General features: G+C 46.1%; 1 protein-coding gene across 1 annotated transcript; it reads right to left on the bottom strand.

Annotated features, from left to right (window-relative positions):
* Positions 1 to 11805: 11805 nt before the first annotated feature.
* Positions 11806 to 16217, bottom strand: LOC109748555 (uncharacterized). Its single transcript, XM_020307586.4, has 10 exons — positions 15542 to 16217; positions 15061 to 15241; positions 14699 to 14832; positions 13836 to 13948; positions 13082 to 13205; positions 12760 to 12915; positions 12509 to 12661; positions 12321 to 12400; positions 12156 to 12205; positions 11806 to 12070 (listed from the first exon to the last, which is right to left on the bottom strand). Exons 1-10 carry the CDS (start codon positions 16004 to 16006, stop codon positions 11940 to 11942), a joined length of 1587 nt encoding a protein of 528 aa, XP_020163175.1. The 5' UTR covers positions 16007 to 16217; the 3' UTR covers positions 11806 to 11939.
* Positions 16218 to 17306: the final 1089 nt, after the last annotated feature.

The following is a 17306-nucleotide window of genomic DNA, read 5'->3' as shown; positions in this document are numbered from 1 at the left end:
TCCATGCTAGTTTATTTTCCTTTTTTTTCTTGCTTTCTTCTTGTGTGTTTGATAAACCTTCAGAAAAAACAAAAAAATTAGTGTAGCTTTTAATTAGTTTACTTTTCTTGCTGTAGTCGTAATAATTAAAAAGAAAACCCAAAAATATTTCCCGTTCTTCTTTTGCTTGTTGGGAGTTTTCCCGTGTAAATAGTTTTATTTCTTTTCTTTTCTTTGGGGGTCGATAGGAGAAGACCATGATTAAATTGTTGAAGTGGCTCTTATATGCATTATTGTTGATTTAACCAAGAGCCCATATTGCCTTGTCTTCTCCTGTTTATTGAATGCTCGCAGATTCCAGCTTAGTCCAATGCACGTGCACTCTTATTATTATTCACATTGTTCGGTCGTGCAAGTGAAAGGCAATTATGACGATATATGATGGACTCACTGAGATGAGAGAAGCTGGTATGAGCTCGACCTCTCTTGTTTTTGTAAATATGATGAGTTCATCGTTCCTGATTCAGCCTATTATGAATAAACATGTTTGCAATGACAATTAGAGATCATAGTTGCTTATGCCATGCTTGATTAGCTATGAGTTATAATGGTTTACCTTGCGTGCCAACATGCTATTAAAATGGTTGTGATGTGGTATATTGGGGTGGTATCCTCCTTTGAATGATTTAAGTGACTCGACTTGGCACATGTTCACACATGTAGTTGAAACAAATCAACATAGCTTTCACGATATTTATGTTCATGGTGGATTATATCCTACTCATGCTCGTAGTCAATGTTTATTAATTTCAATGCATGTTCATGACTGTTGTTGCTCTCTAGTTGGTCGCTTCCCAGTCTTTTGCTAGCCTTCCCTTGTACTAAGCGGGAATACTGCTTGTGCATCCAATCCCTTAAACCCCAAAGTTATGCCATATGAGTCCACTATACCTTCCTATATGTGGTATCTACCTGCCGTTCCAAGTAAATTTGTATGTGCCAAACTCTAAACCTTCAAATGAAATTCTGTTTTGTATGCTCGAATAGCTCATGTATCAACTAGGGCTGTCTGTATCCTCCATGCTAGGCGGGTTTTTCTCAAGAGGGGTGGACTCCGCTCCTCACTCACGAGAAAATGGCTGGTCACCGGGATGCCCAGTCCCATGCTTTATGCAAACTAAATCAAAATAATTGCAAACAAAACTCCCCCTGGGACTGTTGCTAGTTGGAGGCACTCGTTGTTTCGAGCAAGCCATGGATTGATGCTTGTTGGTGGAGGGGGAGTATAAACTTTACCATTCTGTTTGGGAACCGCCTATAATGTGTGTAGCATGGAAGATATCGCCATCTCTTGGTTGTTATGTTGACAATGAAAGTATGCCACACAAAATATTATTTATCTCTATTTCAAAACCGAGCTCTGGCACCTCTACAAATCCCTGCTTCCCTCTGCGAAGGGCCTATCTATTTACTTTCATGTTGAGTCATCACCCTCTTATTAAAAAGCACTAGCTGGAGAGCACTGCTGTCATTTGCATCCATTACTATTAATTTATATTGGGTATGACTATGACTAGATCTCTTTTACCATGAATTACAATGTCTAGTCAGTCCTTGATCTTTAAAGGTGCTCTGCATTTATGTTTTGCGGTCTCAGAAAGGGCTAGCGAGATACCATCTTATTATATCATATCATGATTGTTTTGAGAAAGTGTTGTCATCCGAGATTTATTATTATTGCTCGCTAGTTGATTATGCCATTGATATGAGTAAACATGAGACCTAAGAGTTATTGTGAATGTGGTTAGTCATAATCTTTGCTGAAAACTTGAATGCTGGCTTTACATATTTACAACAACAAGAGCAAATAGAGTTTGTAAAAGTTTTTCTTTATCACTTTCAGTTTATCAACTGAATTGCTTGAGGACAAGCAAACTTTTAAGCTTGGGGGAGTTGATACGTCTCCGTCGTATCTACTTTTCCAAACACTTTTGCCCTTGTTTTGGACTCTAACTTGCATGATTTGAATGGAACTAACCCGGACTAACGCTACAGCAGACCTTCCATGGTGTTATTTATGTGCAGAAACAAAAGTTCTCGGAATGACCTGAAACTCCACGGAACATCTATTTGGAAAATAAGAAAAATACTGGAAGAAAAATCCACATCAGGGGGCCCACACCCTGTCCATGAGGGTGGGGGGCGCGCCTGCCCCCCCCCCCCCCAGGGCGCGCCCCCTGCCTCGTGGGCCCCCTGACGCTCCATCGACCTCAACTCCAACTCCATATATTCACTTTCGGGGAGAAAAAAAATCAGAGAGAAGGATTCATCGCGTTTTACGATACGGAGCCGCCGCCAAGCCCTAAAACCTCTCGGGAGGGCTGATTTGGAGTCCGTTCGGGGCTCCGGAGAGGGAAATCCGTCGCCATCGTCATCATCAACCATCCTCCATCACCAATTTCATGATGCTCACCGTCGTGCGTGAGTAATTCCATCGTAGGCTTGCTGAACGGTGATGGGTTGGATGAGATCTATCATGTAATCGAGTTAGTTTTGTTAGGGTTTGATCCCTAGTATCCACTATGTTCTGAGATTGATGTTGCTATGACTTTGCTATGCTTAATGCTTGTCACTAGGGCCCGAGTGCCATGATTTCAGATCTGAACCTATTATGTTTTCATGAATATATGTGAGTTCTTGATCCTATCTCGCAAGTCTATAGTCACCTACTATGTGTTATGATCCGGCAACCCCAAAGTGACAATAATCGGGACCACTCCCGGTGATGACCGTAGTTTGAGGAGTTCATGTATTCACTATGTGTTAATGCTTTGTTCCGGTACTCTATTAGCGCCCCCCCCCCCTTTTCCTTCTCTTCCTATCTCCCTTCCTTCCCTTCTCCTACTCCTACTTGGAAGGGGGGAGTCCTACTCCCGGTAGGAGTAGGACTCCTCATGGGGCACGCCTAGGGAGGCCGGCCTCCTCCCCCTCCTCCACTCCTTTATATACGGGGAGGGGGCACCCCTTGGAGACACAACAATTGATCATTGATTTCTTAGCCGTGCGCGGTGCCCCCCTCCACCATAATCCACATCAATAATATCGTAGTGGTGCTTAGGTGAAGCCCTGCGTCGGTAGTATCATCATGACCGTCATCACGCCGTCGTGCTGACGAAACTCTCCGGTGAAGCTTTGCTGGATCGGAGCTCGCGGGACGTCATCGAGTTGAACGTGTGCTGAACTCGGAGGTGCCGTGCGTTCGGTACTAGGATCGGTCGGATCGTGAAGACTTATGACTACATCAACCGCGTTGTGCTAACGCTTCCGCTTTCGGTCTACGAGGGTACGTGGACACACTCTCCCCTCTCGTTGCTATGCATCACCATGATCCTGTGTGTGCGTAGGAAATTTTTTGAAATTACTACGTTCCCCAACAGTGGCATCCAGCCAGGTTTTATGCGTAGATGTTATATGCACGAGTAGAACACAAGTGAGTTGTGGGCCATACAAGTCATACTGCTTAGCAGCATGTCATACTCTTTGGTTCGGCGGTATTGTTGGATGAAGCGGCCCGGACCGACATTACGCGTACGCTTACGAGAGACTGGTTCTACCGACTGGCTTTGCACACAGGTGGCTGGCGGGTGTCAGTTTCTCCAACTTTAGTTGAACCGAGTGTGGCTATGCCCGGTCCTTGAGAAGGTTAAAACAGCACTAACTTGACGAACTATCGTTGTGGTTTTGATGCGTAGGTAAGAACGGTTCTTGCTCAGCCCGTAGCAGCCACGTAAAACTTGTGACAACAAACTAGAGGACGTCTAACTTGTTTTTGCAGGGCATGTTGTGATGTGATATGGTCAAGACATGATGCTATATTTTCTATTGTATGAGATGATCATGTTTTGTAACCAAGTTATCGGCAACTGGCAGGAGCCATATGGTTGTCGCTTTATTGTATGCAATGCAATCGCCCTGTAATGCTTTACTTTATCACTAAGCGGTAGCGATAGTCGTAGAAGCAATAGTTGGCGAGACGACAACGATACTACAATGGAGATCAAGGTTCCGCGCCGGTGACGATGGTGATCATGACGGTGCTTCGGAGATGGAGATCACAATCACAAGATGATGATGGCCATATCATATCACTTATATTGATTGCATGTGATGTTTATCTTTTATGCATCTTATTTTGCTTAGATCGATGGTAGCATTATAAGATGATCTCTCACTGAATTTCAAGGTATAAGTGTTCTCCCTGAGTATGCACCGTTGCGAAAGTTCTTCGTGCCGAGACACCATGTGACGATCGGGTGTGATAAGCTCTATGTTCAAATACAACGGGTGCAAGACAGTTTTGCACACGCGGAATACTCAGGTTAAACTTGACGAGCCTAGCATATGCAGATATGGCCTCGGAACACTGAGACCGAAAGGTCGAGCGTGAATCATATAGTAGATATGATCAACATAGTGATGTTCACCATTGAAAACTACTCCATCTCACGTGATGATCGGACATGGTTTAGTTGATATGGATCACGTGATCACTTAGATGATTAGAGGGATGTCTATCTAAGTGGGAGTTCTTTAATAATTTGATTAACTGAACTTTCATTTATCATGAACTTAGTACCTAATAGTATTTTGCATGTCTATGTTGTTGTAGATAGATGGCCCGTGCTGTTGTTCCGTTGAATTTTAATGCGTTCCTTGAGAAAGCAAAGTTGAAAGATGATGGTAGCAATTACATGGACTGGGTCCGTAACTTGAGGATTATCCTCATTGCTGCACAGAAGAATTATGTCCTGGAAGCACCGCTAGGTGCCAAACCTGCTGTAGGAGCAACACCAGATGTTATGAACGTCTGGCAGAGCAAAGCTGATGACTACTCAGTAGTTCAGTGTGCCATGCTTTACGGCTTAGAACCGGGACTTCAACGACGTTTTGAACGTCATGGAGCATATGAGATGTTCCAGGAGTTGAAGTTAATATTTCAAGCAAATGCCCGGATTGAGAGATATGAAGTCTCCAATAAGTTCTACAGCTGCAAGATGGAGGAGAATAGTTCTGTCAGTGAGCATATACTCAGAATGTCTGGGTATAACAATCACTTAATTCAACTGGGAGTTAATCTTCCGGATGATAGTGTTATTGACAGAATTCTTCAATAACTGCCACCAAGCTACAAGAGCTTCGTGATGAACTATAACATGCAAGGGATGGATAAGATGATTCACGAGCTCTTCGCGATGCTAAAGGTTGCAGAGGTAGAAATCAAGAAGGAGCATCAAGTGTTGATGGTCAACAAGACCACCAGTTTCAAGAAAAAGGGCAAAGGGAAGAAGAAGGGGAACTTCAAGAAGAACGACAAACAAGTTGTTGTTCAGGATAAGAAACCCAAGTCTGGACCTAAGCCTGAGACTGAGTGCTTCTACTGCAAGCAAACTGGTCACTGGAAGCGGAACTGCCCCAAGTATTTGGCGGATAAGAAGGATGGCAAGGTGAACAAAGGTATATGTGATATACATGTTATTGATGTGTACCTTACTAATGCTTGCAGTAGCACCTGGGTATTTGATACTGGTTCTGTTGCTAATATTTGCAACTCGAAACAGGGGCTACGGATTAAGCGAAGATTGGCTAAGGACAAGGTGACGATGCGCGTGGGAAATGGTTCCAAAGTCGATGTGATCGCGGTTGGCATGCTACCTCTACATCTACCTAATTCAGGATTATGTTAGACCTAAATAATTGTTATTTGGTGCCAGCGTTGAGCATGAACATTATATCTGGATCTTGTTTGATGCGAGACGGTTATTCATTTAAATCAGAGAATAATGGTTGTTCTATTTATATGAGTAATATCTTATATGGTCATGCACCCTTGAGGAGTGGTCTATTTATATTAAATCTTGATAGTAGTGATACACATATTCATAATATTGAAGCCAAAAGATGCAGAGTTGACAATGATAGTGCAACTTATTTGTGGCACTCCCATTTAGGTCATATTGGTGTAAAGCGCATGAAGAAACTCCATTCCGATGGACTTTTGGAATCACTTGATTATGAATCACTTGGTACTTACGAACCATGCCTCATGGGCAAGATGACTAAAACGCCGTTCTCCAAAACTATGGAGCGAGCAACAGATTTGTTGGAAATCATACATACTGATGTATGTGGTCCAATGAATGTTGAGGCTCGCGGCGGGTATCGTTATTTTCTCACCTTCACAGATGATTTGAGCAGATATGGGTATATCTACTTAATGAAACATAAGTCTGAGACATTTGAAAAGTTCAAAGAATTTCAGAGTGAAGTAGAAAATCATCGTAACAAGAAAATAAAGTTTCTACGATCTGATCGTGGAGGAGAATATTTGAGTTACGAGTTTGGTCTTCATTTGAAACAATGCGGAATAGTTTCGCAACTCACGCCACCCGGAACACCACAGCGTAATGGTGTGTCTGAACGTCGTAATCGTACTTTACTAGATATGGTGCGATCTATGATGTCTCTTACTGATTTACCGCTATCATTTTGGGGTTATGCTTTAGAGACGGTTGCATTCACGTTAAATAGGGCACCATCTAAATCTGTTGAGACGACGCCTTAGGAACTATGGTTTGGCAAGAAACCAAAGTTGTCGTTTCTTAAAGTTTGGGGCTGCGATGCTTATGTGAAAAAGCTTCAACCTGATAAGCTCGAACCCAAATCGAAGAAATGTGTCTTCATAGGATACCCAAAGGAGACTGTTGAGTACACCTTCTATCACACATCCGAAGGCAAGACTTTTATTGCTAAATTTGGATCCTTTCTAGAGAAGGAGTTTCTCTCGAAAGAAGTGAGTGGGAGGAAAGTAGAACTTGATGAGGTAACAGTACCTGCTCCCTTATTGGAAAGTAGTTCATCACAGAAACCGGTTCCTGTGATACCTACACCAATTAGTGAGGAAGTTAATGATGATAATCATGAAACTTCAGATCAAGTTACTACCGAACCTCGTAGGTCAACCAGAGTAAGATCCGCATCAGAGTGGTACGGTAATCATGTTCTGGAGGTCATGTTACTAGACCATGACGAACCTACGAACTATGAGGAAGCGATGATGAGCCCAGATTCCGCAAAATGGCTTGAGGCCATGAAATCTGAGATGGGATCCATGTATGAGAACAAAGTATGGACTTTGGTTGACTTGCCGGATGATCGGCAAGCCATCAAAAATAAATGGATCTTCAAGAAGAAGACGGACGCTGATGGTAATGTTACTGTCTACAAAGCTCGACTTGTTGCGAAAGGTATTCGACAAGTTCAAGGAGTTGACTACAATGAGACCTTCTCACCCGTAGCGATGCTTAAGTTCGTCCGAATCATGTTAGCAATTGCCGCATTTTATGCTTATGAAATTTGGCAAATGGATGTAAAGACTGCATTCCTGAATGGATTTCTGGAAGAAGAGTTGTATATGATGCAACCTGAAGGTTTTATCGATCCAAAGGGTGCTAACAAAGTGTGCAAGCTCTAGCGATCCATTTATGGACTGGTGCAAGCCTCTCGGAGTTGGAATAAACGTTTTGATAGTGTTATCAAAGCATATGGTTTTATACAGTCTTTTGGAGAAGCCTGTATTTACAAGAAAGTGAGTGGGAGCTCTGTAGCATTTCTAATATTATATGTGGATGACATATTGTAGATTGGAAATGATGTAGAATTTCTGGATAGCATAAAAGGATACTTGAATAAGAGTTTTTCAATGAAAGACCTCGGTGAAGCTGCTTACATATTGGGCATCAAGATCTATAGAGATAGATCAAGACGCTTAATTGGACTTTCACAAAGCACATACCTTGACAAAGTTTTGAAGAAGTTCAAAATGGATCAGGCAAAGAAAGGGTTCTTGCCTGTGTTACAATGTGTGAAGTTGAGTAAGACTCAATGCCCGACCACTACAGAAGATAGAGAGAAAATGAAAGATGTTCCCTATGCTTCAGCCATAGGCTCTATCATGTATGCAATGTTGTGTACCACACCTGATGTGTGCCTTGCTATTAGTTTAGCAGGGAGGTACCAAAGTAATACAGGAGTGGATCACTGGACAGCGGTCAAGAACATCCTAAAATACCTGAAAAGGACTAAGGATATGTTTCTCGTTTATGGAGGTGACAAAGAGCTCATCGTAAATGGTTACGTTGATGCAAGCTTTGACACTGATCCGGACGATTCTAAATCGCAAACCGGATACGTATTTATATTGAACGGTGGACCTGTCAGTTGGAGCAGTTATAAACAAAGCATCGTGGCGGGATCTATGTGTGAAGTGGAGTACATTGCTGCTTCGGAAGCAGCGAATGAAGGAGTCCGGATGAAGGAGTTCATATCCAATCTAGGTGTCATACCTAGTGCATCGGGTCCAATGAATTTTTTTTGTGACAATACTGGTGCAATTGCCTTGGCAAAGGAATCCAGATTTCACAAGAGAACCAAGCACATCAAGAGAAGCTTCAACTCCATCCGGGATCAAGTCCAGGTGGGAGACATAGAGATTTGCAAGATACATACGGATCTGAATGTTGCAGACCCGTTTACTAAGCCTCTTCCACGAGCAAAACATGATCAGCACCAAGGCTCCATGGGTGTTAGAATCATTACTATGTAATCTAGATTATTGACTCTAGTGCAAGTGGGAGACTGAAGGAAATATGCCCTAGAGCCAATAATAAAGTTATTATTTATTTCCTTATATCATGATAAATGTTTATTATTCATGCTAGAAGTGTATTAACCGGAAACATGGACAAACAGAGTGTCACTAGTATGCCTCTACTTGACTAGCTCGTTGATCAAAGATGGTTATGTTTCCTAGCCATAGACATGAGTTGTCATTTGATTATCGGGATCACATCATTAGGAGAATGATGTGATTGACTTGACCCATTCCGTTAGCTTAGCACTTGATCGTTTAGTATATTGCTATTGCTTTCTTCATGACTTATACATGTTCCTATGACTATGAGATTATGCAACTCCCGTTTACCGGAGGAACACTTTGCGTGCTACCAAACGTCACAACGTAACTGGGTGATTATAAAGGTGCTCTACAGGTGTCTCCGAAGGTACTTGTTGAGTTGGCATATTTCGAGATTAGGATTTGTCACTCCGATTGTCGGAGAGATATCTCTGGGCCCACTCGGTAATACACATCACTATAAGCCTTGCAAGCATTGTAACTAATGAGTTCGTTGCGGGATGATGTATTACGGAACGAGTAAAGAGACTTGCCGGTAACGAGATTGAACTAGGTATTGAGATACCGACGATCGAACCTCGGGCAAGTAACATACCGATGACAAAGGGAACAACGTATGTTGTTATGCGGTTTGACCGATAAAGAGCTTCGTAGAATATGTGGGAGCCAATATGAGCATCCAGGTTCCGCTATTGGTTATTGACCGGAGACGTGTCTCAGTCATGTCTACATAGTTCTCGAACCCGTAGGGTCCGCACGCTTAAAGTTCGGTGACGATCGGTATTATGAGTTTTTGTGTTTTGATGTACCGAAGGTAGTTCGGAGTCCCGGATATGATCACGGACATGACGAGGAGTCTCGAACTGGTCGAGACGTAAAGATCGATATATTGGACGACTATGTTTGGACACCGGAAGGGTTCCGGGAGGTTTCGGGCATATACCGGAGTACCGGGGGGTTACCGGAACCCCCCGGGGAGTTAATTGGTCCTCATGGGCCTTAGTGGGAGAAGAGGAGGGGCGGCCAGGGCAGCCGCGCGCCCCCTCCCCCTCTAGTCCGAATTGGACAAGGAGGGGGGCGGCGCCCCCCTTTTTCCTTCTCTTCCTCTCTCCCTTCCTTCCCTTCTCCTACTCCTACTTGGAAGGGGGGAGTCCTACTCCCGGTAGGAGTAGGACTCCTCATGGGGCGTGCCTAGGGAGGCCGGCCTCCTCCCCCTCCTCCACTCCTTTATATACGGGGAGGGGGGCACCCCTTGGAGACACAACAATTGATCATTGATCTCTTAGCCGTGTGCGGTGCCCCCTCCACCATAATCCACCTCGATAATATCGTAGCGGTGCTTAGGCGAAGCCTTGTGTCGGTAGCATCATCATCACCGTCATCACGCCGTCATGCTGACGAAACTCTCCGGCGAAGCTTTGCTAGATCGGAGCTCGCGGGACGTCATCGAGTTGAACGTGTGCTGAACTCGGAGGTGCCGTGCGTTCGGTATTTGGATCGGTCGGATCGTGAAGACGTACGACTAGATCAACCGCGTTGTGCTAACGCTTCCGCTTTCGATCTACGAGGGTACGTGGACACACTCTCCCCTCTCGTTGCTATGCATCACCATGATCCTGTGTGTGCGTAGGAAATTTTTTGAAATTACTACGTTCCCCAACACCAAGGTGTTGGGAATCTACGCCAGAGCTCTGTCTAATCAGTCCCAACGGCCGAACTTGAGAAGGATCGGAGCTCGAAAGATTGACTCGAAGAAGTAGCGTAGTCATCCTTCCAAACGTCGTCCCTACGAGGACTAAAACCCTACCTATCTACTAGCAGGAGTCGAGACACTAGGATTCTCCTCCCCGCTACCGGCCGCCGGAGCGGCAGGCGGAGAGGAGGCGAATCCACGGCCTCGCCGGCGGAGATCAAGGGGAGGAAGTCTTTCCCAAGTCACTTATGTCTTCTTTATGGTGATTTGACACTATCTCTAGACTTTTCCGGCTTTGCGTAGTGAATTTGTTGAGCTGGTCAGATGTATCCAAATCAAGCTTCTCACTGCAGGAATTCACTAGAGATGATGCTTTCGGGGGTGTTTGGTTAGGCATACTTTTGGCTTTTGAATTTAGCTTATACCAAAAAGCACCTAAGCCAAAAGCACATAATAGGTAAAGCTAAAAGCGAAAGAAAAAAAGCACAAAAATAGGTTTTTTTGGCTTATAAGCCAAAAACCAAAAAGTCACAAATTATGTCTAACCAAACACCCCTTTCACGAATTTCGCAAGAGATGTTTCTGCATATCTTTTCGCCAGCCGTTGATCTTGCTCAGTGACGGAGCTAGCAGAAGATCTCGTGGGGGGGGGGGGGGGGGGGGGCAAACAAGAAATACACATCTTTGGGGGGGGGGGCAAATGGCTGAGCTCTCCTTAATTTAACCCTCCAAAAAAACTCCCTTCAGTAATTAGGCTAGGGCTGGGGGGCAGTGGCCACCCCAGGACTGCATGTAGCTCCGACGCTGATCTTGCACATTGTAACCGCGAAATTGTGCAAATTGTAGTAGTCTAGTTAGAAGCAGGGTTGCAGGCTTCTACAAACATCACGTTTGCGTACGATACTTATTGATACGATCATAGTACGATGACTAATCAATTCTCATGCTACAGTTTACCGGTTTACTCCAATGCAAAGACGGCTCGATCTTCATTGTCTTACGAAAATCGGTCGCATAGCATGGTATGCATAGCAGCACTCCTTTTAAATTGGTGTTCTTTTCTGGGGATCATAAGAAATATTATGTTTATTGCGAAGAAAAAGGTGCAATGATATGCAATGTTGCTTCTTTCCATTGGATATCTCCTGCAAAGTAAAACACCTTGCCCCTGTCTATGATTGTGGGTTTGGACCCCACGCGTCATAGACAGGGCGTATGTCAAAACTGTGCAATTAAATTTTCTGTGGGGACAAATACATATATGCCCCCGAGTTCAATATTCATCGCAACAGTTTCAGAGCAAAGAGAAGCTTTGCATTCATGATTCGCGTATGACTGCTTAAGTTTTAGAATTTCTGTTGTTGAGTGACAAGTTACTGAATTTGCTGTTGCACTAATATGTTATTTTAATTTTTGCACCCATTGCCTTGTAAAAGAAAGGCAAATCCTTATATTTTTGCAAGTAGCCACATATTTATTTTCCTCAACTGTGAAATCAATGGCACCTTCTTACTGCTACATCTGTGCAATGTCCTTGTTATACTGATCTATCCATCCATGTATGATCTCAACTTCCTGTCTCCTTTGTTCTACAACCCAGTCTGGGTCATCCTTGGTTGCAGATCTGAAGTCCAAATGATGGGCCCCTGAACAGCACCACCACAAGTAGTCATGCGTTAGTAAGTTCAGAATACTTTGGACCTTGCATATTTTCTGCAACTTCATGTTTACCTTTCTCTGTGACAAGAGCAATGATGCTGGATGATATGTTCTTGAGAACCCTGATAGAATTTTGAAAAGAAAGAATATTAGTATTGTTTACTATGGTAAAAAAAATACCTGAATGGTTGAAACTATCAACTGAATAATTCAGATAGTAAAATATTTTACTCTTACCCCCCTCGACTCCACGGGTCTCGCATCCCGTTGGAGAAGATGATGTTGCTCCCAAACCTCTTGAGAACTTTGTCAATTTTCTGCAGTGGATTGTGCAATTCAGTAGCACCAGGTGAGCACATGCCACCCAACAATTGTTGCTATGACGGTTCAGATGTAAACATTAAAAAATCTGAAAGAAAACTTACATGGCCACCATATTCAGTAGTGATCCAGTTCATCCTCGGGCGAACCTCATAGCTGGCAAAGCAGCCCTCGGACTTCTCTTCGTAGCTGAAGCCGGATGGCGGAAACATGCTCTCATTCGACACCGTCATTGGCATGACCATCTCTGTGCAGGCCTGCACATAAGTTTTTTCAGCAAACAAACACATACGAACTTCAGTCTTGCAGTGTTATCAGTAAACCACATGTATGTCACCGGCAGTCAGGATTTTACCTGCCAGCCCCAGCCGCTGAGGCCATGGGGGTCATCCCCACCTTCCATCTCGAAGCACTTCTGGTCGCCTGTGTAATTGTAGTACAGGCTCGCTGCCGTGAAAGCTTTTTCGACGACGTCTGCTCCCACGGGAAAAGAATCAATGATCTTGCACATCTGCAGAAATGTCAGGGGAATTACATGCTTAGCAGAGGAGGAAAAAAACAGGTCCTCTTTTTGCATGACTCAGTTTTCTAACTCTGAAACTCTCGTTTCTCTAATCATTCATTTAATGTAATGCAGGCAAGAGTAAGGGATGTAAATTGGGTTACAAGTGGCTAACCTCTTTGACAGGGTAAGCAGGCAGATTCATCATGAAATTGGCTGGAGTTGGATAGTCCACCATGGCTGTGTATGTGAATGCCGTCCATAGCCAGTTGGACAGTGAACTAGGGAAGCGCACGGTCCTAAAAGTTGAGGGATAACACAACGTCATTCATCATCCATTCATTAGTTCACCACACTGGCAATCTTGTCAAGATGAGGTTTTCATGTCCAGTCATGTATGCAGCTGAGCTGACTGTCTATGTCAGTAGATCTTTTGGACTTAATATACATTCTCTAAGCTTGCAAGTCATCTTTTTTCATGTATTTCCTGCCTACAAGGTTTGACTATTTGTTTGCTTTACTTACACTTCACACAAAGAAAACAATACTTGCAGTCTTAATCCCATGTTTTTCTCCCTATATTAATGAATGGGGTATTGAATTCATGCTCAAGCCAGTTGCTCCAAAAGTCCGAACTGATGGAGAGAGGCGGGCAATATATTTCAGCACTCCCCCTCACATCTAGAATATTTTAGTCCTTCGACGTGGGATTGATGCAGGTCGCAGAATCTTTTATTTTTAATACAACGCAGAGTCTTGAACTCAAGACCTCTTGGATGGAGAGAGACGGGCAATATATTTTAACATGGGGTCTCCCTAGCAGTTTTCTTTTTTGACCTGTCCCCAGCAGTTTTCAGTAAAGGAAAAAGAAGAAAGAATCTCCTTGTATGTTATGATTGAGAGTAGGTGATGTGTTGGATAAAGCTTACTTGCAGGCCCTGAAGGTTTTGCTGAGCTCCAGGAGCCCTGAGTCGTTGGATCCCCTGTAATCGAGCACGTCCCAGACCGCCTTGATGACACTGAAGCAGTTCAGGCTCTCGGACTGCAAAATTAGTTGGATGTTACAGTCAGCAAAATAAGCAGCTGTATCTTTCTTGGAAACTTCAGCCTTGGAGAAGGACTAATCAACCATCAATCAGACAAAGATGTCACTAGCAAGATGTCGTTATTTCCATTCCTTGTTATATCTCGTCTCTACTGAGCCGCGTCATCGGTTATCGATAATGCACAAAATACATCAATTTGCATATAGTTTTGGAAAATTGAGGACCTTATTCGCAACCGCCTATTGATAGCCCTTCGGCACGGTTGAGCGTCGCAATCAAGCTAATGAACATCTGAATCATTAGCCATGAACTCACAATCAAGACCTCACCAAGACATCCACATCACTGGCTGGCCGGTGCCATTTCAGTCACGCACTTCAAATTTTTCTTGAAAGATTCTATTGAAACACATCCATTAAACTCCATGCTAGTGCAGAAAAACGCTATCACCAATTGATAACCCACAACTGAAAGCCATTAAGGTGCCGCTAGTGTACTGATAACGCTACAGGAAAGAGAGACATGCTACCAGACGACACCAAGTGAAATCCAGTACTACTAATAACTCAGAGCAGACACCGTGGATCAGTCTGCAGCAGACGGACGTAGTACGTCCATGTCAATCTGCCGAGCGTTCTCGAGAGTCAAGACCAATAATTTGACCGTGACAGTGGGCCATCCGACCAGAAATTATTTGACCAGCTTTTTTTAGAACACAGTAGTGATTAATTCAAGTAGTACTGTACCTTGAAGTCCTGCGAGACGGCGTCGTAGAAGCTAGACCACGGGGTGATGTCGTCGAACTGCAGGATCGGTGCAGAGGACGCCAGGGCTCCCATGGCGACGTGGGGGTACTTGAGCCTGAACCATGATGCCAGCACTAGAAACAACAGTCAACAGCCACAAAACAACAGCATTATTTAGTACTGTTTTTTGGAGGATCCACATGACAGCGTCAGTTTTAGATTAGCTCATCCTAATCGCGACAATAGTATGAGCCGGCAGAGCCAGTCAACCATGGAAGTAAACTAACAGGCAGATCTAGCCCCACGTCGCATGCATGCACGAATATAATAGAAAAAAAAGCATTGATTAGTGAGGGACTTACTGCCGCCGTAGGAGCCGCCGAAGACGACGACGGGGGCGTCGACGGCGGAGAGGTTCTGCTTGAGGCTGGTGATGAGGACGGCGAAGTCGGCTAGCGCCTGCGTGGACGTCAGGTAGCCCAGCGTGTCGGCCGACTTGTACGAGTCGTTCCCGAACGGCTTCGACTCCCCGTAGAACCGATGCTGCACAGCGCCCACACAAGTTTCAAACATAAAAGTCCAACAGTAGTGTTAATTACTGTTGAGTACTAAAACTGATTAGTAGCGTTAATTAAGCTTGACTACCAATGCTAAAACAACAGCGAAAATGGTGTCTGGTGTGCAGTTAACGCAACGCAATCGCCTTTGGATTTTTCGGTGCTTTTTTAAGCCTCGAGCGAATCAACACGTCGACCGAAATTTTGGACCAAGGCACGGTCGCCGATGATATGATGGTTAGCTTTAGAATATCAGCCATGGCGAAGGATGTGAAAAGCAGGGTACCTCGATGAAGACGAGGAGGGCGCCGAACTCGGGCGCGATGTCGAACATGAAGCCCGTGTTGGTGGTGAACCACTCGATGTCGCCCTCGTTGCCGGTGTACACGAACAGCGGGCCGGCGGCGGGCTTCCGCCGCCAGAAGGTGTCGTTGAGGAGGTACTTGTGGGAGAAGAGGCGGGAGGCGTTGGGCGTGAAGGTGAAGTGGTCCAGCTCCTGCTGGAAGTAGTGCGCCGTGAACGGCTTCGCCGTGCCGTTGTCCGTCGCCGCCGCGGCGGAGGCGGCGTACCTGCCGCTCGAGCTCGCAGCCCGCCGCTGATGCAGGGGAGCGAGTCCCGCGGGGAAAGGAGGGGGCTGGTGGGTGGGGCGCCTGGAGGAGGCCGCTGCGGCCAGCTCCGGCGCGAACGCCGCGAGGAGGAGCGCCAGCAGCAGCGCCGGGACGGCCGCGGGGAGCGAGGAAGAGGCGGCCATGTTCGCCCGTCGACTCGCTCGCGCGCTCTCGTCACTCCGCTCGTGTGGTGTGGTGTGGTGTGGTTTAAGAATAAGAAGGCGCGGGTGCGTGAGACCGGGACGAGACGGTCGTGCGCCGCATTGAATTAGTACATTGAAGGAGTATATACTAGTCTCTGGCTCGCCTTGTCGGGCATGGGTGCACTGGACGGACCCAGATGGTTTTACCCGGCGACGCGAGACGTGCCAAATCTGACAGCAAGTGCATAAATGCTCTACCTCATTCGATGGCTGGCGCGGAATAGCTTTGCGGGGCTGCCGCGGGGCCCAGCGGCACGACGGCGAGCGTGGGGATGCGGCGCTCTGGAGCTCTGGCATGGTGCGGCGGCTGTGGGCCCTCTTCATCAGGTGGTGGTGTGCGAGACTGCCCCGGCCTGATCTGGCGCCGACGGCATGTCGTCTGTTGTGGCTGCGGGCGGCGTGGGCCATGGCCGTCAGCTGGCGGAGCGGGTGGCGTGGCAGTGGCGGTGGATGGAGCATGTCTAAGAGGGCGGTGTCCAGATCTTGCCTATGGACGGTGCGGGGTGCGGCGAGGCTAGGGCTGCGGTCGGCGGCTTCCTTCATGGCCTCGGGGGAGGCGGCGGCGTTGTGCCGATGGTGCCTTCTTGAAGGCATCAGGTTGACAATGACGATCTCCTCCAGCAGGCGCGTGGTGGCGGGGCAGTGCAGGTTGGCACGACGGCCCTCGACAGTGGGGCTGCGGTGGCGAAGTGGGTCGGGGATAGCCGACGGAGGTGGGTGCTTGGCGGTCGAAAGTGCCGGCTACTATGGGGGGTCCCTCGTCTAGATCTAGAGTGTCCAGAACATATGGTAGCGTTGGCTCACAGTTGGCTAGCGACATGTGCTGGCTACTAGTGCAGGGGTTGGTTGCCCCTCGCACGTGTTCTCATGCCTCTCTGTCCATGCCGTGTCTCGTGGAGTGGTTGGGGTGGCGGTCGCATGCTATGACGTCGGTGGCGACTTTGTCTGAGGATGCCAGGGCGACAACCCCGCATGGCAGGCTACACAATTGTCTTTCCGGAAGGCTTCATGGTGGCGGTGGTCACTACACCTCTTGGTTGTGTGGGTGGCTCTGGCCTTCTCCGGCAATGCCCAAATCTGGTGTGGCTGTGTTGTACCTCATTACGGTGGTGATCGGGACGCTTCCTGGTGGTGCAAGCGAGTTTTCGAGCCGAAATATTTGCGCTTGGCACTGACATCGGCAAACCCCGGGGGTGTCGTTCTCTTCCCGGCATTCATGTGTCAGGGTTCCGGGTGAAAA

Source organism: Aegilops tauschii, chromosome 7 (genome assembly GCF_002575655.3).
Source record: "Aegilops tauschii subsp. strangulata cultivar AL8/78 chromosome 7, Aet v6.0, whole genome shotgun sequence".
NCBI lineage: Eukaryota > Viridiplantae > Streptophyta > Magnoliopsida > Poales > Poaceae > Aegilops > Aegilops tauschii.
This window is presented reverse-complemented; position numbering and strand designations above follow the sequence as displayed.